This window comes from Onychostruthus taczanowskii, unplaced genomic scaffold, assembly GCF_017590055.1.
Source record: "Onychostruthus taczanowskii isolate IOZ18803 unplaced genomic scaffold, ASM1759005v1 scaffold5, whole genome shotgun sequence".
In the NCBI taxonomy this organism is placed as follows: Eukaryota; Metazoa; Chordata; class Aves; order Passeriformes; family Passeridae; genus Onychostruthus; species Onychostruthus taczanowskii.
The window spans coordinates 4,861,532-4,885,807 of record NW_024502568.1 but is presented as its reverse complement, the minus strand read 5'-3'; the positions used below and the strand labels follow the sequence as shown (position 1 = coordinate 4,885,807).

The window sequence follows — 24,276 nt, the reverse complement described above, 5'->3', positions numbered from 1 at the left end:
CGGCAGGATAAAAATGAGCAGCACAGACTTCACACATTTTGTTTCCAGAAATTATTCTTAGATGAAGATGTTGGATTTTTTCCTTGCTTGTCTACTGGCAAGTCAGCCTTGTTCTTGCCTACCAGCCCATCTTCCAGCCATCCCACAGCACAGCACTTAGGGTTATATTCAGTCTTTGTCCATCCCTCTTTTCACCTTGCTCAAACACCTCCTTTGAAACACTAACCTAGAATTATCAGATGTGTAGAGCCTTTGGTTCATTGTAGCTCAAAAACTAGAGCAAATTGAAGAATGTCCCTTTATCCCTTTCCTGTCACTTCTCCCTCAACAGGTGTGCTTATTAAATTCATAGTTCAGGAGGATGGTAAATGTGGATAGGTACCACGTGGCATGGTTTTGCCTTCAGAGGGTGTTATTCACTGTATACATATTGAATCCTTTAGTTAGGTTTTAAACCCTGCAAGTGCATTCTTCAGACTCTGAGAAAGAATCCATTTATTGTACACACATCCTTTTTCTGCCATCATTTATGAACAGAAGTTGAGTGTAGTGATAGGAGTTCTTTCTTAAGGTGAAAAAAATGTTGAAATTAGACCTATATTCTGTCCTTACCAGATTACTAAGGCAAAAGTTTAAGTCTGGATGCATGAAGGTAGTTTTAAGAAAATAATCTGCCCCACAATTATAGTTTTCCAAAATTCTTCCATGGAATTAAAAGCTGTAACAAATCTTATTTCCTTTTTTGCAGCAGCACTTGAGACTGACACACAGAAAAGTAAACCAAAACACATTTTCATCTTATTCTGCTATTCTTCTAAAGTCTTCTTTTTCTTCAAATATTTCATCATCGATTTAAATAAAGTGTCCTTTCAGCCTAAACAGAATTTCATTCTTGCAAACAAGTAGGCTCTTACTAACAGTGAGGTTATCCTGCTCCCACTGAACTCACAGGACAATCACTGTGAATGAGAAAAGGTAACTCTTTTTCCAGCTACCCTAATAAGCAGTGTTGTAATACATAGCATCTGAAATGAAGACAGCAGGGTAGTGGTTCTTTATTATATCAGAGGTTTATGGCTGTCTTTTCAAAGAAGAAATGCTTGATAGACTCACGCTCTACATTCTCTTTTTTAGTAAATGATTCCAGAAAATGTTCAGGTCCTGCCACAGAAAAATGTGCTATTTAGAAAAATCTTTTTGGTCTTAAACAAAAAAAACCCACAAATATAAGAAAATGTTCTTTGATTATTTAACTGCTGTAGGGAGAAAAAAAACCCTTTAAGTATATTAACACCTAGACTTCTGAAATGGCTTCCTGAAATGCTGAATTTCTAGCCTTGTAATCCTGTGTTTTCTGAAGGAAGGTCATTCATAGTTAGTAGTCATTGAACTGCTGTATAGCAGACTTTATTGTGAGTCTTCGTAGGGAAATGCAGTGGATTAATGTTTTCAGCTTCATTTTTTCTTTTGGAAAAAAGATTTTTTTCCTCAGGCTTCCAAAATGTAGCAGTTTTTGCCTCTGTGTTACCTCCTGACAACTGAAAAAAAAAAAAAGTCACACTGTGCTGTCCCTTACATGAAAAAAGTATAACTGTTGTCTCTCCCTCAGGTTCCCATTAGCCGGTATTTTACCAAATACCCTTTTGGTTTTTTTTTTAAGAAAGCTTGAGGCTGGATTTGTTCATTTACTGCAAAAGCACAAGAAGTGTGAAGCCCCAACTAATGTGATTTCTGCCTTGTGGGGTAAATAGAAAACACCTCAGAGTATTTGCAGTGCTGCCATTTTCTGAGTTCTCTGTAACAGATTGGCATGATTGCAGCAAGTAGAGAATGGTGTCTTCATCATTCCTTTCAATATTTCATGTTGTTTAGAGAAGGTGCAATACCAGCCCCATCCGGTTGAAGATCAACCTTGTCTACTCTGGAGAACAGACAGTTTTTCTTGCCTGTCAGTACTTCTCCAGTGGACAATATTTTTCTAATACTCAAACACTGCTTCTTATTGTTGTGTGCTTTACTGCTAGTAAGCATTACTAAAAATACTTGCTTGCTTTTGTCTGGCTACTGCAATGTATCTTGTGAGGGTTTTCCTAGTAATTTTTATAGTTTTGCATGCCATAAATAAATATTTTTCACTTCAAGTTTGAGTGGGGATCTTTTATTTCTCTAACCAGTTTCATTCCAATCAGGTGTGTCTCATCTCTAATCCTTTTAAATGTTTCTCTGTGATTTAAATGCTATGGCCTTTACTTGGGAAGGGTTAATGGAAACCTGGCAAATGCAAGTTTGTTTTCTGTTGGTCATTCATACCCTGTCAAGCATGAGAGAAGTGAAAAGCCATGTAGCTAGAGGTTGACACTTTAACACTGGGGAAATAACATGAAGGAAAGAAAAGTTGTCAGTTTCCAGAAAGATACTTACTAAGAAAAGAATGATGAAAATCTTGCTTCGGCTATTTAAAACATGCCAGCATTATGTTCATAAAATAGATTTTTCATAGTTGGAATGCTTTACTAAATTTGGGGGTTACAATTCTGGTACCAACAATTAAGTAGATCTGTTAAACGATCTTTGCAGCAATGCAAAAAACCCATCACTTTTCCTACAAGTAAGGTTTAAAATGCAATCTTTGGGCATAAACCAAAATGGCACCAGGATATAGATGTAGGCAATAATGGCTCATTTGGCTTTTTTATATTTTCTGACAAAATTTCAATGCTGTGAAAACATTTTCTTTCTTTAAAAAATGGGTAATGTAATTTCTGTTATGAAAAGGTCTGGTTTAGAACATTAAAAATTTGGAAAGAGACATTAGATGATAATTTTGTTTCCTCTTTGGTGCAGTGATGATAATATATTAATGAATGTTTAATAGTATTATTAAAATAATGTTAATGGTTTAAATGACGTGGACTTATAAATGCTGAAGAGTTGTCTTGAGCCTGCTTTGCTAAAATATGTGAATAGATAGATAAGTAACAATGCATGCTACAGATTGTTTGACTGAGGGCACTTAATCATACATTTTCCAGTGCTTCAGGTTTTTTTTTTCCTTGGTGTTTGCATGGGAATTTTATTTTTGAGTTTTAGGAAATAGTAATAGCCATGAATCAGAGACTTGCATGTTAAAAACAAAAACAGCCAAACCTGAGACATTCCTATTTAAGGAGTTTTACACTTACATATTTACTAAAACAAGGTCCAGTGGAGTTAGAACGTGCATCGTGTTAAAATATCTCAGAGGTGAGGTACCAGGAGCATTGCATTAAATACCTTTTTTATTTAAGCCTCAATCCTTAAACAGTTGCCTCAAAACCATAGGTTGAGAAGTGTATTCTCTTTCCTTTGAAAACTGTTTGAACCAAACTGCATGCATTTTACACCACAAAGGCAAATGTGTGATGAAACATGTCTTGTCGTGTACCTTCACTACAGGGGGTAATTCTGCAAGGTGTTAGAAGCACCAGTTAGAAGTCCCCAGCAAGTCTGAACCCTCAGTTTTCATCTGAAGTCTTCCACATTTCTCTTTCTGGTGGAGGAAGGTGGGGATTTGGAATAATTAGGACACTAGAAGAATGACCTTCTCAGGTGTTTCTTTGAGGAGTAAAACTGATAATGGTGAAGGTGAGGGGAGACATGAATTATAGTAAGAGACAATAGCAGTGCAGGTATTTATTAGCATGACAAAAGACCAACTAGCAAACAAATACCAGCTAACAATATTATATTTGAGGTTTCTCATTTCTTTAGAATGATTGCCAGAGAAACAATGAGTATATGCATTTAAATAAAGTTCACCAAACTGTAACCAGACTGCATCCTTCTTTTTCCTGACTCAGTTTGTTTTGGCCATCCCATAGATGGCACTGATTCTCATTTATGCTAAGATTTGCTTTCCCTACATACCTTTTTCTTCCAAAATAGTGTTTTTCTGGTGCCTCTTCATCCTCTGTTTTCTAATCTATCATTGACACTTCTGTCTTATCATAAACTTTTTTTACTGCTCTTAGGATTTATTCCTACTCTCCTGCCACGCCTGAATTTCTTTCTATAATTTCTTTCTTCACCTAAAGATCTTGGATATCTCAGAGGTGATGAGAAATACTTTGCAGCTTTCTGCAGTACAACAAACTTCAGTCTCCAGTTCACTGGAAGATTCTTCTTTCCCTGGCTAGCCATTCATCACCTTCTCCTGAAGTGAAAGGTGATTTGTATATGCAGTAAAGTAAGTCAGTCTTTCTTTGCTGCAGCTTTTAGAGCCTTTAAAGACATAAACTTCAAGAGGAGAGATTCTCTCACAGAGAAACGTGGCACTAGTGTGTACTTACTTAAAGAAAATTCCTAAATCCCAAAGCCTTCTTAAAGTTTTAGTCAGTCTGAAATTTCTCTTCTGGTTTCTCTTCACCCATGTCAGCTGTGCAGGGTTAAATTGAAGGTTTGAGTGCTCCTTTCTTTGTAAAGTGTCTGTGAGCAAAGACACTTGAGGCACATGAGAACCACAGTGCTCTGGAGGGGGAAACAGTGCTGCTCGGGGATAGTAATCTATCAACAGTATGAAGCTCTATCCTATATGCTTTCTAGACTAATTCATTCTTTTGACTATCTATCCTTTTCCTTCCTGCTGTGTGATTGATGGCTTTTTATCGGACTGTTCAAGAGCTTACTTTTCTAGATACAGTAAAAGAACACATGGATGAAAGGATTTTGCACTCCAGGGTGCTGGTGATAGCAAAATTGGAGAAAGAAACTGAATCTTATCACCTGGCTTCAAATCTGTCTATGCTGAAGTTACTAATTTTTGCAATGTGCCATAATGTAGGATAGAAGAATAATAGCACCAATTTTTATCTGTTGGAGGTAGGCAGAATATGAAACATTTTCAGTAAATCAAAAGGTGCATTTCCTGATATATTTTGTTTTTAAAAAATGTAATTTATCTTGTTCACTTTCAAAGAATATTTAAACAATATGAACCTAAAGTACTGTGTTCTTTGAGAAGGTCTTCTGGTTCAAATTATTAACAAAGTTTCAGCTACAGAAATTAATGTCCTCCTTTTCTCCATAGATTGCACTGAAGCTATTTCTGTTTGTTGAGCTTTATGAAATTCAATGCAGTAGTCAGCTGATTATGTATCTCATGATGAAATCCAAAGAGCATCTCAGGAAAAGGATGAAAAATTGACTTTAGTAAATGACAATGCAGAGGCTGATTTGTCAAAGTTAGTGATATAGTGCCGTTGTGTGTGGGAGAGACCCTTAGTCTAGGAAGATTTTGTAAATACTGATTGGGATACTAAGGTGTCTGTAGAAGCAAAAAAACAGTTCAGAGAAGGTTTTGTTTGTCTCCTGTGCTTCAATTTTTGGTTTAGGTTTTTTTGGGTTGGTTTGGTTCATTTTTTATTTGATTGATTTTTGTTTCTTTGGGGGTTTTTTAGGAGGGTGAAATGGGTTTTTTTTTCCTGAGTTAATTCTGAATTACTTCTGGTAATTCTTTTCCCTGACATGGCCTGAAATTGACTCATTCAGGACTGCATATGTAAGAGAAAATGTGCTGTGCTCTTTTTTTTAAAAAAACACTTCTCTCACTCAGAGGTTTCTGCCTACAGTGAACTTCTTAAGAGTTCCTTTGGTAGACGAACAGAGATCGTGAAGTGCAGCTGATGTCAAGAGCCGCTACTAGAGATGAGCTTTTCCATTAGCATGGTTTGATCAGGGAGGTGTGTGTGCACTACTGTAAATCTCCAATTCTTACATTCACACAGACACACACCACCCCCCAAAAATATAAAATCACAGAATGTAAAGTGTGTGTCTGAAGAACAGTAAGTTTCCATGGAGCAGTATCTTTGTCACATTAAGGTATTATGCCAGATATCAAAAACTTAATTGGTAGTCAGAAAAACAAATGCTGTTACTACAAATTGAGCAGCCAGTGATTAAATACAAAACAACATGCTGGGATTTCAAATAAACCTGTCATTAATTCTGTCAATATTGTTAACATCTTTCACAGAAGAACAAGAAATGTTGATGAAATCTTTAAGGTAAGACAGTAATGCAACTGGCAGGGTAAATCAGGTTTTGAATGTGGGATTGTTTTGTTGATGGCAATCATTTGAATTTATGTTTTTCAGTCTAGGTGTTGTCCCTATAATTATGTAATTATGTTTCAGTTCATCATAAAATATGTCTATTACACAATGGACATTCTAAGAGTCTTTTCTTAGTATGGTAAGAAAGACCTTCCAGACAGCTGACTTTTCCCAAAGGAATTAAGAAACAATTAATTCATTTATACTTTATTTATATATAGTTAGCTGACTGTGTCATGCTTTTTTAATAAATAATATTAACTAATTACTGGTAAGTGCAATAAATATATTTTCTTGTTACTTTTTAAGTTTAGTATTTTTTTTATTAGGATTTACTTTTCTATTGCATTAGTAAATGTTTTTCATTTGTGATAATTTTTATAATTTTCTGCATCCTCACTGTTTTTTTCAGTGGATCTCTCTAAAACTGCTGTTGTCCTGGTATGGTAGGCCCCTGAAAGACTATGAACTCTGGGCATTATGTCATGAGTGTTTATGTACTCTGCAGACTTGCATAGATTACCCAGGTATAGTCTTAATTATCATGAAGTATTTTGCCTAGTTATTTATGTTCACTGTGTTAATATTTCTTTTATTCTGTTGATTGAAAGGCTCTTGGCTCTCATTTTGCGTGCAGATATTTCTATTTTGATTCCCTTAAATTGTGACAAAACCCAATTTGGAGTTTTCTTTCATATATAGGTGTTTTGGGGTTTTTTTATTCTGAATCTTGATGGTTTTTGCAGCAGAAATTAATCTTTGACTTCAAGCAGTGAAACAAATTTTAGACTTTATGGGAATGGAGAATCTGTACTTCAAATTTTAAGAAAAACACTTGTGACTTGTATCAAGTAGGAGGAAATAAGTTTCACGCACACATATCCAGTGCTTCAGGTATATATATATATATATGTGTGTGTGTGTGAGTGTGTGTGTGTAAACAAAAAACTTCCTCTTTTGCCTGGATTTCTTTGTGACAAATGATTCCTGACCTATTTTCTACAGTACAGGGCTTTGTCATTTTAAAGTACCCAGGATCTTGTCATGGAGTTAGTCCTTCCACATCCCCTATGGTTCAGTTTATAGACAAATTATCAGAAATAAACTTCTGAGAGAGGAAGAGGGAACTGTCCTTTGACAAAATTGGAATATGCTGTATGCGACTCAGAAGGCCATCCTAGATTTCCATGGACATTCTGAATGATGGTTTAGCTTATACTAATGATAAAACTATAGCAGTTCTGATAAACAGAGCAGAAGTTTCTACCACCACCACCCTTTCTTTTCCTTGATTTAAAAAAAAACTTGCTTTTGGGAGTATGGTCAGGGATGAGTTGAAGCCTTTAAGTGAATATAAACAACTGGATAGTAATGTACAGAAAACTTACTGAATCTCTTTGGATTTCAGCTTCAGTTATTTTATTTCTATTATATAAAACTGCTTAAAAGTAAATAAGGCATAAATGAAGATTCTGAACATTTTAAGAATTCTGGAAAATAAGACGAAGTATTTAATATACCTTGTAACAGAAGGATTATTTCAACCTCATAGCATGTTCCTTATGTTTCTGAAGGTTTCAGATAACTGCGCATAATGGCTAGGATTCTAAAGTAATATTCTTAGCCAGCCTCTGTTACTGCTCTCTTGAGAATGCATGTCTTAAAAATACTAAAAGCTGTCATCTGAACCTTATATAGGCTGTAGAAGGGAACATAATGATACAAACCACCAAATGGAAAATATTTTACTTAAAAATTATGTATTTGACAAAAAAAAAGCTACCTTGAAGTTGAATATTGAAGTTTCAGATTTAGATTGTTTCTGCAAGAGGATTCTCTGCCTGTTCTGATGGGAGTGGTGCATTGTGGAAAGGTTTATAGTGGTGTTACTACTTTGTTGCCCACACACACATAAAAAGTTCTCTCAACACTCCTTTTGAATAATACTTACTGAAGGTGAAGCTGATATGTATTTTGAATACATTTTGTAAAAAATCCTTTGTCTTGACAATGGTATAGTGAGACTGGTAGCTGATAAGCCATGGTTATGAAGCTGGATTATGTTTTATTTAGTCACATAGCCTTTTTCTCCAAATCCTTCCTTGATTACACCTTTTTCATTATCCTAAGCAGGAATTACCTGGTTAAGAAAACATCCCAAGGCTAGCCTCTTTACGTATTTGTTAGTTCAACTCTGCTACAGAAGTTGTTTGTAACCTCCACTGAGTCTTAATTCCTCTCCTCTTATCAGAGGATGTTGCTTACATGTTGCTGGTGGGTGATTCAGGGAGCCCAGGTGAGGATTCTTATGTTGCACTGACCAAGCTGAGATCTGGTTTGTGTGGGCAGGGCAAGGGGCATTTACTGCTGACAAAGACAGACGAGTGTGAAGCTCCCTCTGCAGAAGTAAGCAGCAAAGGTTCTCATTTGGGAAAGCTTTGCTTTTCCAGGCATATACTTCAGGTCCAACTTAAATATTATTGAAGGTAGTAGACAAGCCTTTATGTTAAGCATAGTAATTTAATTTTAGATGTGGTTTGTACAAATTTTTTCTTACTTCTTTTTTTCTTTCTTTTTTTCTTTCCTTTTCTTTCTTTTTTTTCTCTTAGACTGCTTCAATTAATTATTAATAAATTAATATTTGTGTGTCTCTTAGACAACTTTAATATTTTATTTCATAATTAATGCATTTAATGTTTTAATCTCTTGTTCAATTTAAGAATCTATGCTTCCAGAACTTTTTTTTAACAAGAAAATGGTGTATTTGATGTTAGTCTAGAAATAGAGGACTATAGTTGGACTGCAAGAGGACTACTTACTAGCCAGTTGGCTTAATATATTAAAACACATTAAATTAAAATCTCCTTTGAAGTTAGCAAACAGATAGACACAGTTTTGCCACAAGACTTTCAACACCATATTTATATTACGTGATCTCATTACCTTAATGTTAAGTTCCTGAAGACCTTAGATCATTTAAAATAATTTTAGAAGTCTGTTATTTCTTTTTTAACAATGAAAAATTTCGTGGCCTTGCAAATACTGACTTATGTAACATTTCTTCACTAAGAAAGTGTGATTATAACTATTTGTGAAAAACTGGACTTCACATCCTGTTGCACCTAGAGGAGTTTTGGATCTGGCCACGTGTGTGTCAGCTTTCTCCAGATGATCACCCTCTATTTTTGTGGGGTTGAAGGAGGAGAAGAGGAGACTTAAATTCTTAGATAAATTGACCATCTTTTATTGGTACCTAGTGAGAAGACTAGAGTAGATCTACCTATTGTATTTTTTTTTTTTTGATTTGTTTTTTTCTTGACCTTCCTTTTCAGTGCTGGGTATAAAAAGAATAAACTTCCAGTTTCTTGTCTTTGTTCTGCAGAAATTGCTTTGAGTAATTGCACAGCTATTGTCTCTTTATTGACTCGTGTCTGTTCTAGCATAAATCTTATTTAAAGCATAATTTATTTTAGGGTAATTTCTGGCACTGTAAAGTCTTTGTTAAACAAATTATTTATTTTTATTCGTTTTAAATAGCTACAAGAACAGATACTTATTATGCCTTGCCCTTTTGTTGTTTTTGGGTTTTTTTGCAGTGGTCTTATGTTTGGAGTCTGTGCTGATTGACTGCCATGGAAGGATCCTCTTTGCTGCTCCTACAGCTGAAGGTAAAATAAGAGATTGCGTCTTCAGCTTTTATTTCTTTTCAAGGATGTGGAGAAGGAAGCAAACATCTTACCTTTTGTTTCTGATTTCTTTTCTCATTTAGAATCTTGTGATGTATTTTATTTAGCTCCTGAAATTGAAGAAGAGGATGTGGATACTGAGAAGGTAATGTGGTAGGTTATGTAGATTGCTCTGTATTTTATCAAAGGACAGTTTTTTCCCTCTACTAGTTGGAGAAGAGAGCTAAACTCTTCTAAGATGATGTTAATATTTCTTATTTCTCCCAATGTTTCTTGATTATCCGTGGGGCTTTTTTGATATATTGATCTCTCATTAAATCAATTGCTTCTATAACTTTTCATTCCAGAATTGGAGTAACTGCCAAAAATGTGCTGTTCGATGGTTTTCCATAAGACTTAATTAATTTCAGTTTTTTAGTGGTAAAACAGACTTTTATGTCATTTTTTCACATTCTGAAGGTCCTAGTAAGATCATTAACTTAGACTATCTTGGCAAAAGCCCAAGCATTATTCACACTTAGAAGGCTGGATAAAAATATCATTATCAGTATGTTTTAATTTGGAAACATTATGAATGATGTATTTTCCAATATAGTTTTCTTAGAGCTTTTTTCTATAGATAAAAACCGTAAGAAGCTTTTAGAACAAATATAATAAAAATGTCAAATAGCAGGTGAATGTGTCTCCACTGCAAATGCTTTTGAATTGCAAACTGTAGCACAGTGATCTTTAAAGTCAGAGGAACAGAATTTACAGTATATTTCTGTTATGTAAAAAAGAGGTTAGCTAATATGTGTCTTGTGTCACATCAGTTCTTTGGAATTAGACATAATAATCATTAATCAGAAAATAAAAATTCATAAAAATCTACTAAAAACATTCAATTTCCTGTAAAGCTATCTGTAACTAGAAAATACTTTTATGTCTTTCCTAAATTTCTTAAACTGCTTTGATCCAATGTGCAGGTTTTTCAGAGGCTTCAGAAACTTAAACTAACCCTGAAATATAATACAGCAGTTTCACCAGACAGTAGAAATTAATAATCCTTAAGTCTTTGTGCTTTGTTTTCTTCAGAATATCAGAAGTAATCTGTTTCCTTGTTTTTCTACAACAATTATTCTATTATATGTAGAATAAACTGATGGGATTTTTTTTTCCTTTTTCCTGATGGCTGTATAACTTTCTAGTTATAAACATTCAGTTCAATTTATGGTATGGGAATGAAGACTGTGTAGTGTCAGTCACAGTAACTGTTCTTTAAAAAGAACTTTCATTGAAGGTTCTGATGGTTTGGATGGCAGGTTTTTCCTAAATAAATTTAAAGTAATCTTGGAGTTCTAAACCTAAGGGGGAGAAAAATATTTTTGTTTTGATTGAGCTGCTTTCTCTATTTCAGGTGTTTTTGTACCTATTAGTAGCTTTTCTTCAATGGTTCAAATGGAACTATTCAAAAGACTATTTTGTTTATAGTGAACTTACTTGTTATTTTTTGTTCATTGCTGTTCACTTTGCTCAAAAGAGTGCCAGAAAACATTGTTTAATGAGAACACGTTATTGTCTACTATGCTTTGGGTTCTGTCCATTTGGCTTTTGTAATATCTTTCAGAGGCAATGTAAAGTGTGGTGCTTTAAATTTCCTAAAATTGCATTTATAGTACATACTAACATATAAAAACTAAGCATTGAGTGAACTAAATCTGACTCTGAAAATTGTAACTTTTCAAATGAAACAAGAAAACTCGTAAAGACCAAGTCCTTTTCAAGGTCCCTCACTGGGGCAACTTCAATTGCTCCAGCTGCAGGTAGCACAATAATTGCTAAAATAAATATGCAGTGCCTCATTCTTCTGACAGGTGTAATCTTCTCTATAAATATGACTTGTGCTGGCTAGTATGTAATTACTGTGTGCCACTTACTTGCTGAATTATCATGACCTTTTTTAGTAAATTGCAGCTGGCCACATTTTATGGTAGAACTATGAAGCTTGCAGCAATCTTTTTACATGAGAAAGAAATTCTTTAAAATTGTTCTAAAATACATTTTTCTTAGGTAAAGAATAAGACAATTAATGTCTGTTACTCCAACAGTAGAAAAATAGCTGCTGGTTTTGGCCCTGCATAACAACTAGATTTTGAAGTGGGCTGGGATTTTCATCAGCATCCTCAAAAGCCAAATGTAATCTGTACTTTAAAAGCTCTAGTAAGTTTTTTTCTTTTTTGGCAGGAAATGGGTGGGGGGTATTTTTGGATAATTTGCTGGAATTGTTTTTGAAGTGGAGGCTTTTTTTAGTCTGTTTAAATCTTTCTTGTCTCTTACATTATACCAATAGGTCTGTGTTTATGGCGTTGCTGCAATTCTGTGGATGGCAGCAAAATACAGTGTTCCACTGAGTCACAAAGTAGTATTGCCAAGAAAATTTAAAAAACTGCTTCTGGATATGGCAAGAAAAAACCCTGAAGAAAGACCTTCTCTAACTGCTGCAATTAAGGTTACTAGATTTAGTTGTGTCTAAAGTCTCATTTTAGTATTTTTTAAATCAAAATAATAACTTAATACTTGTAATAGGCTGATATCTAATTAAATCATAACCAGTCACTTCGGGTTTTGTTTTTAAAGTTACCTCCTTAGGGACACAGAGGGCGTGTTTTTAATTTATATTGAAATTATCAAGGTACTTGGACTTTGACAAGGTTCATAAGACTTCCTAAACTGAGACTACTTGTAATTGACTATTTATCTTGACTTTGTCCTTGTCCAAGAATACCTCACTTGATTGAAAACTTATTTACTGACTGAAAATTACAATTTTTTTTTTAGACATGCAGTCATTATTTACTTGAACAAGATATAAACAGCAAAAATATTTTGACATTATTGGGTAAACCCATCTTTAAGGTAAGAGTGCCACCTTTCTTCAATTTTGTATGTTTTTTCAATTAATTCTGTAAAGGTATTCCAGTAAGATTTTGTTGCCTGCATGTGTAGCTGGATTTTGGGTTTGGTTTTGTTGGTGTGATTTTTTTTGGCTGTTTTGTTTTGGTATTTTCAAGTAGTCTGTAAGTATTGCCCTTTCCTAGTTCTTTCTGTGGGAGTGATCACTCCACAGATTGTGATGCTCTGACTCCACAATCTATATGGATAAAGAATAAGTAATAAGAATTTCATAATAATAAGAATAAGAATTTCATAATATCTCTTTTTATTTACCACCCCACAGAAGAAATTAATATGTAATTGTTGGGTTCTGGTTGTGTTTCAAATGTGTTTATATAATGCACACAGGATTCAGTCAATCCAGGAAACTGAGTTTATTCAAAACTTTGAGTACCAAGGTACCAAGATTTCTAAACAGTTATACCAGTCCTTAGAATTCTGTATGTAATTTTCTTAATTCCTCACCTTGGCATGGCTAGGCTGTTGCAATATTCAATGTGTATATGAGGATTGGGGTTTTCTTAAATAATGTGCTGAGCAGAATTTGAAAAAAGAAAATGCTAATAACATCAATTTGGGCTTCAATATTTATTGTTAGGCTGTTGAGGAAGAAGTCTTGGCTCAAGATCGTGTCTCTTTTGAATTTAAAAATGAGAAATATGCAGTGGACCCTTCAGAATCAAGTCTGGGTAAGCAGTCAGGCTCTGACATGTTTACTCTGGTTTAGTATTCTTTAGTTCACTTCTCCACATAAGATTTTCTCAGTCCAATGTGCAATTGTTTTTCTATATAAATTGATTGTTAACTTACTTTACATTTCTATTTTACATATTGATCATCTTTCTGTGTTTTTGCTTTTAGGATTTGTGCCTTTTACCAGTGAAAGTAAACTTGTAGCAGTTAAAGGACCAGTGCCATGCCAGATTTCACTAAATTGTGAGAAAGCAACGTTACCTGTTGCATTCACCTCTCCTGCAACTCACTTTAAGCCTATTATTTTGCAACAAGATGCAAACATAACAAAGTTAGTATATCCTAAAGCACAATAAGTTAAAGATTAAATGTCATTGTTAAATCTATTTGAATTTTCCTTTAAAAATTCTTTGGGTTTTTTTTTCAGAGAGGTTCAAACACCAGTTTCTGACCAATTCAAAAAAGAGACAAGGAAAGAAAAACATATGAACAACAACAAATCAGGGTATATAGAAGACTTCAAAAGCTGTGGTATTGAGGATACAGGTGTTATTGATACTGTTCCTGAAACACCTGAGTGTGACTTACAAGTTCCAAGCCACTCATTCCAGATGTCTTCAGAAGAGCAAAACTCAGGCAGTGTGTTTGCTTCTACAGTTACATTACCATCACCATCTGATTCCTCACATGCTCTACAAGAGAAGAGCATTTTATCTGAAGATCCCTCCAGCTCTTCAGCTTGTCCTACATCTTCTAATTTTCTTCATATAAATAACATCATTCTCAAACAGAACTCAGAGAAGAGAGTTCTGACATTTGTACCAGTACATTTGGCTGTATCAGAGCAAATACCAAATAAGCCTCTTCACTCAAGAATTGCTTATGATTGCTATCACAGTTTGCCAGTGCTACTTTCAAGTACTATTGCAAGTTGTAAAATGAGCATGCAAGCAGGAAATGATGCCTCCCTTTGCAATGTGCAGAGTGATGAGACTACTAATACAGAGAACCACTTTGATAAAGGTAGCCCAGTTATTCAAACTGACTGCCAAGAAACTGAGTGTGCTACCAGCATAGACAGTTTTTTCACTGAACAAGAACACACACCATCTACTTCAGTGAGTAGAGACAGTTACAGTTTCTTCAGTGATGAAGTCCTGCCCCATCAGAATGCAACAAGTGACACTTCACTACAGGAAGTGATTCATCTTATACAAGAGGAGTTTGCATTTGATGGTTATTTAGAGAATGGAGCTGAAGTCTTTGATATGGGTATGTGCATTTCCTTCTGTATGTTTTTAATCATTGACTTGTAAGAATATTGCTATTAATTTTTTTCTCCCTCTTTTGTTTCTGTTCTTTTTATTTTAAACAAGGCAACTTCATTTTAAACTTAAAGGGAATTAAGTTTGGTATGTTCTCTGATAGAATTTGTGAGAAGTTTTGTGACCTCTACTGGGATGAAAAGTTACTGGAGAATCTCTATCAGGTAGTAAATGGAGGAAGATCTTCACATTTATGGTAGGTGTTTTCAACTTTGACCTTCTTGTGTTTGAATTTAATGCTTTTATTGCTGCTTTGTAGAAGCAGGAAAGAATTTACGTTTTCTCTTTAGGTATTCGTACTTGTTTCCTGTAAACTGTTCATTTCACAGTTTGAGGTTTTTCAAAGCTTTTTACATGACAAACAGTGCTTAATGGTTCAGTCAAAAATATTTTCTACCACCCTTTTCTGTAACTCCATCTTAGGCCATCTGAATAATGGAAACCCAGTCGTGATCAATTACAACCGTTGATGGAGAGCTTCATAGTCCTGTTAGAAGTAGACTGTTTAATCAGAAGTATATTGTTCTTACTGTTCAGTTTCTTAATTCTGTTTGGTATTAGTTCTTTATACATCATGTGTTCTAATCACATTCAAGAAAGAGGAAATTAATTTAGCTTTGCTAGAAATGTTTTGTTTAACTGGTTTAATTTGACTCAGTGTTCCTCCTGGCAGTGTTTTGTAAGTAGCCTGTAAAGTGACAAAAAACAGCTGAATTTATTTCTCATTTTTCTTATTTAATTTTCAATGACATATGTATCTACCTTAAAAATAATTTTTAAATTCTTCTTTTACTGCAGCCTCCAAATGTAGCACACTTTTGTAAGAGCATCTTGCTGAATACTGTTGAAAAATGTAATCAATTTATGTCAAAGTTAATTTGGGGATTTTTGGAACTACAAATTTCAAGTTTTGACAGAGAAGCTTAGTAGGTACATTTTAGAAAAACTTAATCATTGAAAGGTGTGTAATCCTTACAGCAAATTTCAGAGATTATGACCTCCAAATACCCAACCTTGTATGTTGGCCTATTTCCCATTTGAGTTGGGATTTTTAAGGAAATACTGAAAATTGGTTGGAAGTTAGGCCCTTAGTTCCCCAAGTTCAGTGATACGGTAGGAGAAACCTGAGCTGTTGTAGCTGAATTACTGAGGTGTATGAAGGGTTATCCTGTATATGAACTTTTGTTACAAAGTAGTTTTTGACAGTGAGAGATCATAATTTATTATCCAGAGAAAAATGCATGTCTAGCTTTTACATCATATGCAAGGCCTGACTTAAAATATCTCTCAGACACTGCTTACTGAACATTAGTTCGACAAGGACTATAGCAGTTTTTCAGTGTTAGCTTATTTGATTTAAGATTATGATTATGATTCTAACTAGGGATGATTTAGAGTCAGTTTTATCCAGTGGTTGAATCCTGAGTGAAAAACCACTACAGTAACTTGCAGTCTGTAGTTATGCCTTCTGTCTGTGTGTGCTCTGATCCTTCTGTTGAAGTTTTGCCAAATGCTGTACCAGAAAATCTCTATCTTACTGTGCTTGAATAGCCATTTGAACATTTTTTTCTCATAAAATAACAACTGCAGCTGCACATGAAAATTTTAGGAATTAGATAAATGCTATGAAGCTTTTTATGTGCATGATAGAGTCACTTGTAAGATCTCATTTTACTGATGTAAATATAAAAGTATAGGAAATACTAATTTTTCCTAGTCTCCTTGTATTTTCAGCATAACTGAGGCAGTTGAAGCAAAATGCAACAATATATTCCAAGATGTGAAGAAATCTGAAAGCTTTTTGGCAAGCAGTGATCAGACAGAGGGTGAGAAGGGACTTCATGTTTCTAGATCTTTGTGAGTGCTGGGAATCTATCAGTGTCAGAAGCTTTGAGACACTTTGCATGTGTCTTCAGGAAAGCACTCTGCTTTAACAGTTACAGACATTTTCACTGAATCTGAACGTTATCAATGCCTTAAGGACATAAATGTCTTTTATATAAAGCTTACATATGACCCAATGTTATTTTGTGGGATGTCATTTACTTTTACTTACTTTTATTTAAACAGATGTATCTTGAAAACCCTTAGGATGGTAACTGCTGTGTGGTTTTCTTGTGTTTGAGTAGATATTCTAGTGTCTACTGTATAAGTGGATTGTTTATTTATGCTTCTTCAGTTTGGGTTTTACATTTCTCCTGACACGCTTTGTGATTGAAAGTTTACAAAATATCTATCTTTCAGTAACTGAACTTAAAACTGAGCTGGAACTGGTGAATCCTAATATTATAACAAAACCATTATGCTTTCTAGGCTTGGTGCATTCTATTTTGTTGCTGTTTTACCAGTGTGAGGTTTTTTTTCAAGACAGGTCATCCAAATTTCAGCATTAAAACTTGGTTACTTCTCTGTTTTGAGCAAAGTGAAAATATGTATGCTTTACAGAAGGGCTTATACACTTATATTGTTTATTTTTGTAGCAATACATAAATTTGTAATTTCTCACTTGGCTGGTGTTGTTCAATATTACAGTTTTCCATTTTGGCTCAGAATGATGGCAAATGTAGAGCCAGACTTTACTGTGGAGTGTGTGATTTCTTTGCACCAGGAAATTAGGTTTGTTTGACTCCAAGGTGGCATATCTAAGCCCTGGAGGGTTGCTCAAGTGAAAAGGGAGACTTCTGGCAGGTATAAATGCTCCTGTCAGCATTATATCAACCTTTGACTGTCACCTCAGTCCCTGAAGGCTGTAGTAGTTGTTACAACTGAAAAAAGTCCCATCATGACTCAATGGATTGAGTCCTGTAGGAGTAGAAAGTTTAACATCTATTGGCTATATCAAGTATTCTTCCCCCTCTGAATGGAATAAAAGCTTCAAGACTTACAAATGGAAAAAAAACTCAAAAGCTAAACATTTTATTAATGTGTGCTTAGGTCTGACGTATTTAACTTCTGTTTTAAAGTTTCTCAGTGTTGTTTAAATGCTTGTTGCATATGCATAGAAAATATTTTGTGTTTTTCAGAAATTTATTAAGTATTGCTTAATAGTTAAATATTTTTAACCTTTATCATTTTACAATGTGTAGTTGAGAAAAAAATTGTAAAGTCACAATAAGCATCTAAACCCACTGTTAGAGCACATAGGTAGTCTCATGATAGTGTTTTGTATATGTCATGTTTAAGTTCAATAAAGCATGCATTATAGCAAATGACCATTATTTCTTTTCCCCTACACACCTTCTTTAGGAAAAGGGGAAGCAGACTTTAATGTGAAGGCTGAGCCTATGATAAAAACATCATTAGCTGAAATGGATTTTGATGAGTCACCTTTGGATAATACCAAAAAAGAATTGACTCTGCAGAGTACAATCCCCATAGCAAAAGAGCAACAGTATTTGCGAAGCAACAGCTCTGGTCCAGGTTTTGCAGAAGAAAATACAAGTTCAGAGGAACAGGCCTTGATAAAGACAGCTGGAAACAGCTACCTGGCATCTCCCAATCTACCTGACTTTTGTGGCTGTAGTCCTGGTTGGAGCAGTGCATTTTATGGAGCTGAATGTTTTGATTCAGAAGTTCATAGTTACTTGAAAAACCTTGGAAAGCAGAAATCAAGTGAGTCACAAAATATAGATGCTAAAAAAGTGGTGAGTACATTGATTTTAAATCATTAAGATACATCTTGCTGGTTAAAAGTGTGATAAAATTTGTTTTGTTATAGTGAATCAAAACACCATTTCTTTTTTTAAATATTAACTCTTAAGCAGTTTAAAATCCTCAGGATTTGTCATGTCTTAGTGATAAACCACAGGAGAGGTGTAGTACAAATAAAGCACGCTGACACAAATGTGCACTCACCAATCTACAACCCATTTTCTGTTCTTAAAGTTGACTGGAAAAGCACTGTCTGCCCTTTGCACCAGCCCCAAGGTAGTGTGACTGTAGAAAAGAGCTAAGAATGACTATGACTGGAGCACATCACAGGCAGAGAGCTTCATCAAAAGTTTTTATACTCTAGATCTACCTGAATTGGAAAATGTTGTGGAATAGGCAGGGAATTTGACTTCATTGCTACATACCCCAGATTATTTAGGGGACAAACTACTTTGCCCACCGGGTTCCAAATGGTCACTCCTTCTGATTCTCTTTCTGTTTACATAATCTCTTAATCACCTTGATTTTGTTTTAGTTGATGAAGCAAAAGCAGACCTTGAAGTAAAAGCAAGCAGCTTCCAATTAGAATCTGGATAATAGCTTTCCTGTGCTTTCCCTGTTCTCTATGTAATGCCTCTGTAGGAGTATCTCTTTTAAAAATCCGGGGGGCTTTTATGACTCTGTGCTAATGAACCATGTTGTTAAACCTTTTGAGCTTTTCTGAAAAACAGTGACAGGTTTTTCTTAAGCAAATTAATTTCTAGCAAGTCCATCCCATTAAAGCTAACCTATTTACCAATCTGTTGTTTGATATGTTAGCTCTGAGCTATGTGTTTTCTGATCACTCTGCCTGTGGGAGTTGTCTGCTGCATTCCGTGAACTTACTGTATTTCAAATGCTGTTTCATGTAACTGGGTCACTGGTAGTTAACTTAGGATCCAAGTGCAAAAGTCACCTCTTTTATAAAGCCCAACATACATCATGTTCATTGTTTCATAATAAATCAGAAGCTGAACTCAAAGTGAATGGCCCATTTTTGCTGGCTGGTAAAATAATGAAACCTTTGATATGCAAGCAATTATAATTGTAAATGTTTACTTTTAAATTGATATATTTTGAGGGGCCTGATATACTTTCATTTCTACTCATTGCTTAAGTTACATAATTCTATAGAAATTTAGTTTCCTTTTTTCAATTTTGTGAAATACATAAATAGAAAATATGAAAGCTGGACTTTGAAATTTATATGTCCTTTATTTCTAGAACAGCTCTCTTGTCTGCCTTCTGACCTGGTTATATAATATCATGTAATTATCCTTGTTTGGAAGCCATTGATTTCAGTCAGACTTTCAGTTCTTGCTGCAAATATAGGTCAGCTGTTTAAAGTGTTTCTGGGGCCTGCACTAAATTCGGAACATACAAATTTTAATTCTGGATGACTTCTGATTTTAGTTTTTAAAAATGCTCTTGAAAACAACCAGATAAGTGCAATTATAACTAAAGGCATATTTATGTGAACAAATTCAGACAAACTTCTACACAGTCTCATCATACACAAAACTGCTCCTGTCCAGTTGTAGAACTGTGACATTACTGGTGTTTTTCTGGGAACAGGTAACTCCTGCTGTATCTTGCTTGTAAACACAGATATAAAAGGTAGCTGTTCATTGTTAATAATGCATTCTTGTCTGTTTGGATGTTCTTTTTTCTTCATACAAAATAATTCTCCTCTAAAACTTAACTTTCTTACTAGAACTGCCTTCTACTTACAATTCTGATCAGAATCCTATTTCTTTTTAAATAGGAACTAGAACAATTGCTAATGATGGAGACAAAAAATTACAGAAAGACCATAAAGTTTTACCAGAAACTATTGCAGAAAGAAAGAAGAAGCAAAGGTAAGATTACTGCAACTTGCCAGTAATAAAATGGCTGCATGGTACTTTTAAGGACCTGCTCTGTAACTCTGAATCATTGATGTTCTTATGCCATGTATTTTAAATCTAAAGGTCCTGAAACTAAATCTATGTTGCACAAACTGAGAGGACAGCTACAGGAGATGAAATCAAAAGTGCAGTTTCTTGAACTGGTAAAGAAATACGTGCAGGTAAGTCAAACTTTATTTCACTTGTGCTTCATTTACTGCATCAGTGTAACTGGCTGGTCAGATCACTGTATGAAATTTGAAATGGTTTGTGTCAAACTGCCAAATTAAGTAAGAGCCAAAAGAATTATTAAAGGTAATTGCTGCTAGTATTAATTTAAAAGGAAAAAAATCAATTATATGAAATGCAATTTGTCTTTACATTTATTGCATTTTTTGTGAATTTTCCTCTTTAATTTCTTGTTTTTTCATGGCCTTGCTTCTTTGAGCAGATGATGTATGCAGAGCAGTGGGGTGTGGAATCCTGTGTGCTGCCTACAGTCATTCACAATGGGAAAGGTGACACCATGGACATGGCACCTGTGGATGAATCATCACTGCTGCTTTACTATAACACAGAGAAACAGCAGTGTAACAATCAAAATGGAGTGAGAGTTCTGCAGGCCGGTACACCACTTGGTTTAATGGCTTGTTTGTATTCTAGGTATAATATATTTTACACATAAATTGGGAGTGGGTTGAACCATAGTTGCTAAATCAGGCAAAACTTTTTTTCTGTGATGAATCCTAGTTACTAAGCATTTAATAAATTCTCCTCTCTTCTGTCAAGTTTGTGTTATTTCTGTGAACACTCATTTATAGAAATGGAGATGAAAATGTCAAAAGATCAGCTGGCTTTCATTATAAGTATTTGATAATAAATAAAAAACTAGCAATTTTGAACTTTTTAGTCTTTGACTTTCTTGAGGCTTCCTCTGATAGTTGCCATGGAATCAAGACTTTAAGTTACTGCCAGCAGTACAGCAATTCTTCAAATAATCATATAATCATAATAATTTGGTAATTCTTATTAATAAGGTCTGGATATTAAAATGTTGATGTTTGTTTCTACACATTATTGCCCCAATAATCAGTCCTTGGCACTGATCAAGATTCAGGCTTATCTCAGGGTTTAAATGGGGACAGAGGTGTCCTTCAACTCTGGTGGTGGCAGTGTTGTTTTGAGGTACCTAAGCTGTAATAGTGTGAAGGATGGAAATTGCCAGAGGCTCCATCAGACTTGTGCCACTGTAGAGGGAACAACTTCCTCCCAGCTACTTCTCCCAGTTCATCCTGACTGTTGAGACCCAGTTACACTGAGTGCTGATTTTCCTAGTAGTTAGTATTTTGAACAAAGTGAAGGAAATGTTTTGGAACTGGACTTTCCACGTTCATGAAATCCAAATTTTCATGGTCAGCTGTAAGCCAATAGGGAGAAAAAACAATTAACCTGTGTTAAGATATTGAGAGTGTGTGTGTGTATGAAAAAATAAAATTTCCTCATTCTTAATGTGTGTATAATAAGCATATTCCGTTATTAAAGTAACTACTCCTCTAATTAGAATGACAGGGAATATTTTCTTGCTTAATGTATCTACTTCTTATGCTGTTGTTATAATTAGAACACTTTAAAGCAGCATGAAGTTAGATGACAGAAAAAAAAGAAAATGTAATATGTTCTTCCATACTATTTAGATTGCAACTTGCCTTAATAATAGAAATGTCAAAGTGGTTATTCACAAGATTGAAAGTAGAGAAACTCTTTATAAAACAAATTATGCTTTCAGGGTTGGCAATCACAGTACTTGATGTATAAAAGTAATTTTAAAAAGAACCAGGGTTTTATGAAGCACTTGAGAATTTAAAATGCCTATTTTTGATATTTTGAAGATTTTTTTGCTGTTGCTGTACTTGAATGCAAGTTGAAGATGTATTCTGGCTTGTCTGAAGTTTTTCTTGTGCTTTACAGAAATGCCTTTTTAGAAGGTTATGTACAGCAGTTTCTTTACACATTTCGCTATTTCTGCACACAAGAAGAATTTTTGCAGTTTCTTCTTGATAGAATCAGCAGCACTTTATCCAGGTACAGTAAATTCCCATGAAAAACATTTTCAAAGCACAATTGAGTTTTCTCTCAATAACTCTGTTTCTCAGAAGTCCTACTTAATTAAAATTAATTTTTAAGTTTGTTTTTGTAAGATTCTCTTAACAAGTGAGAGCAAAATGAGAGCAAGAGCTGCATCTGACAATGTGCTTACTTCTCAGTTCTGCTTCTCACTTTTACCAGTGACCCACTAATGGGTTGTAATTACAACCTCAGCTTTGTTTCCACAGAGCCATGGATTCTAGAGACATGAAAATTAGGATTTTAAGATACTACATTAAATACCAAGTAAAACTTGTGGGGTTTATCAATGCTTATTTTTAAATTGGCATTGGATATTAATTTTGGTGTGATAAATTTCTTTTTCTTCTCACCAGTTCAAGCCTGGATCCTTCCACATCGCTTACCAAAATATGTAACCGCAGTTTCTGCATCCTGCAGGCATGGATTGAAGACTGTTACAGTGTAGACTTTGCAACAAATACTGATCTTCTGGGTACCCTAAAAGAATTTATTTCTTCCAAGGTAATTCAGAATTTCAGTAGATCCTTTAAGAAAAAAAAAAAAATTAAGTCAGTTATGGGATATGTAACATAGTTATTACAAAAAGCTGCTCTAAGTACAATTAAAGTAAATAAAAGAATAATGCTGCATTTGACAGCTGTGCTCAGTATGTCTGGTTTTGGACGCATAAGAATCTTACAACTGTATTGTAACTTGCTTATAATTTCTAGGGAATTGTGTTCTGTGTTCTGTTAGCCTATTTTGTGTTCCCAGGTTGCCTCATTAAATGGCTACGGGGAGCGCTTGTTGTCGCTACTCGAGGATGCCTCTGCCAGGAAAAGTGGCAGTGCTGATCTGTGCTCTGGTGTGGACAAATGCAAAGAGGAAAGTGAGGAAGGCAGAAAAACATTACATTCCCTATGTAAAAAGCTCTCAGAAGATGTTTCCAGAAAGGTGTGTCTTTTCTTCAGACTACAGTGTATGGTGCACATTTCCATATGTTATGTTTTGAGAAAAACAGAAGTGTCCAACTTAGAGTCCAGAACTACTTAGTAAGGATTATATACCTGCATTTTAAATTTTCTTTTGAAAGTATGTAAGATTCCGACAGTTCTGTAACCATGACAATAATCTTAAGTTTTAACTCCTGACAGCTGTTTCAGTAATCACAGTTCAGATAATCACAATTTTGAGAGTAGAATTCTTCATTCTTGACACTAGCATGTGACTCATACTTACTAGGAAACCTTTGCCCTCTTGCCAACCATTAATGCTTTTCATTAGGCATTTTTGTAAGACTATAAATACAAGAAAGCAGTAGGAGCTACAAGGTTCCCTGCTAGAACTTCAAAGCTTATAGCAAGAACTTGTCTGAACTTTTGTCTGTATGTACTATTTTGTTGTGTTCTACAGCCCCAGAAACCAGAACATATTGCAGGCTTTTCCCAAAAACAGATCTCTTTACAGAGTGACCAAAATAACATGTGGAAGTCAAATGTGTCAATAATTTGCAAGCTGAATTAAACATCAGCCTCGTGATGAAGGTGCACAATTCCATGGGTGTACTGGGGGTTCAGCCAAGAAAGGGCAAACAGAATAGAGGAACATGGACTTTTTTTATTGTCACTGCACAATAATGATAATGGACAATGGAAGAAGAGAAAAGAATGAAAAACCAAGTGTTTCTTGGAAAGGGATGTTTGATTCTAAGCAAAAAGTAAAATATTTTATGACAGCAAGCTTCAATAAACAGGGGTTTGTTTTAAATACTGATTGTTGATTGAGATCTGGCAGCCTCCTGCTTAGACTCATCCACTGTGCATATGATATTAGCTTAAAATAGCAGTGTTGAGTAAACCAATTT

The 24,276-nt window shown here is 34.7% G+C and overlaps 1 protein-coding gene across 1 annotated transcript in view; it reads left to right on the top strand.

Moving 5' to 3' along the window:
• The window catches only part of KNDC1 (kinase non-catalytic C-lobe domain containing 1), a 56,133-nt gene that overhangs the window by 27,734 nt on the left and 4,123 nt on the right, over window positions 1-24,276 (top strand). Inside the window, exons 7-23 of the mRNA XM_041415731.1 lie at window positions 6,505-6,619; window positions 9,689-9,760; window positions 9,862-9,923; window positions 12,108-12,266; window positions 12,596-12,673; window positions 13,311-13,401; window positions 13,574-13,736; window positions 13,833-14,677; window positions 14,782-14,926; window positions 16,465-16,556; window positions 17,977-18,374; window positions 20,186-20,279; window positions 20,391-20,488; window positions 20,758-20,969; window positions 22,275-22,388; window positions 22,787-22,934; window positions 23,187-23,366. Coding sequence (XP_041271665.1) covers window positions 6,505-6,619; window positions 9,689-9,760; window positions 9,862-9,923; window positions 12,108-12,266; window positions 12,596-12,673; window positions 13,311-13,401; window positions 13,574-13,736; window positions 13,833-14,677; window positions 14,782-14,926; window positions 16,465-16,556; window positions 17,977-18,374; window positions 20,186-20,279; window positions 20,391-20,488; window positions 20,758-20,969; window positions 22,275-22,388; window positions 22,787-22,934; window positions 23,187-23,366 — 3,066 coding nt within the window. The remainder of the gene's footprint in view (window positions 1-6,504; window positions 6,620-9,688; window positions 9,761-9,861; window positions 9,924-12,107; window positions 12,267-12,595; window positions 12,674-13,310; window positions 13,402-13,573; window positions 13,737-13,832; window positions 14,678-14,781; window positions 14,927-16,464; window positions 16,557-17,976; window positions 18,375-20,185; window positions 20,280-20,390; window positions 20,489-20,757; window positions 20,970-22,274; window positions 22,389-22,786; window positions 22,935-23,186; window positions 23,367-24,276) is intronic.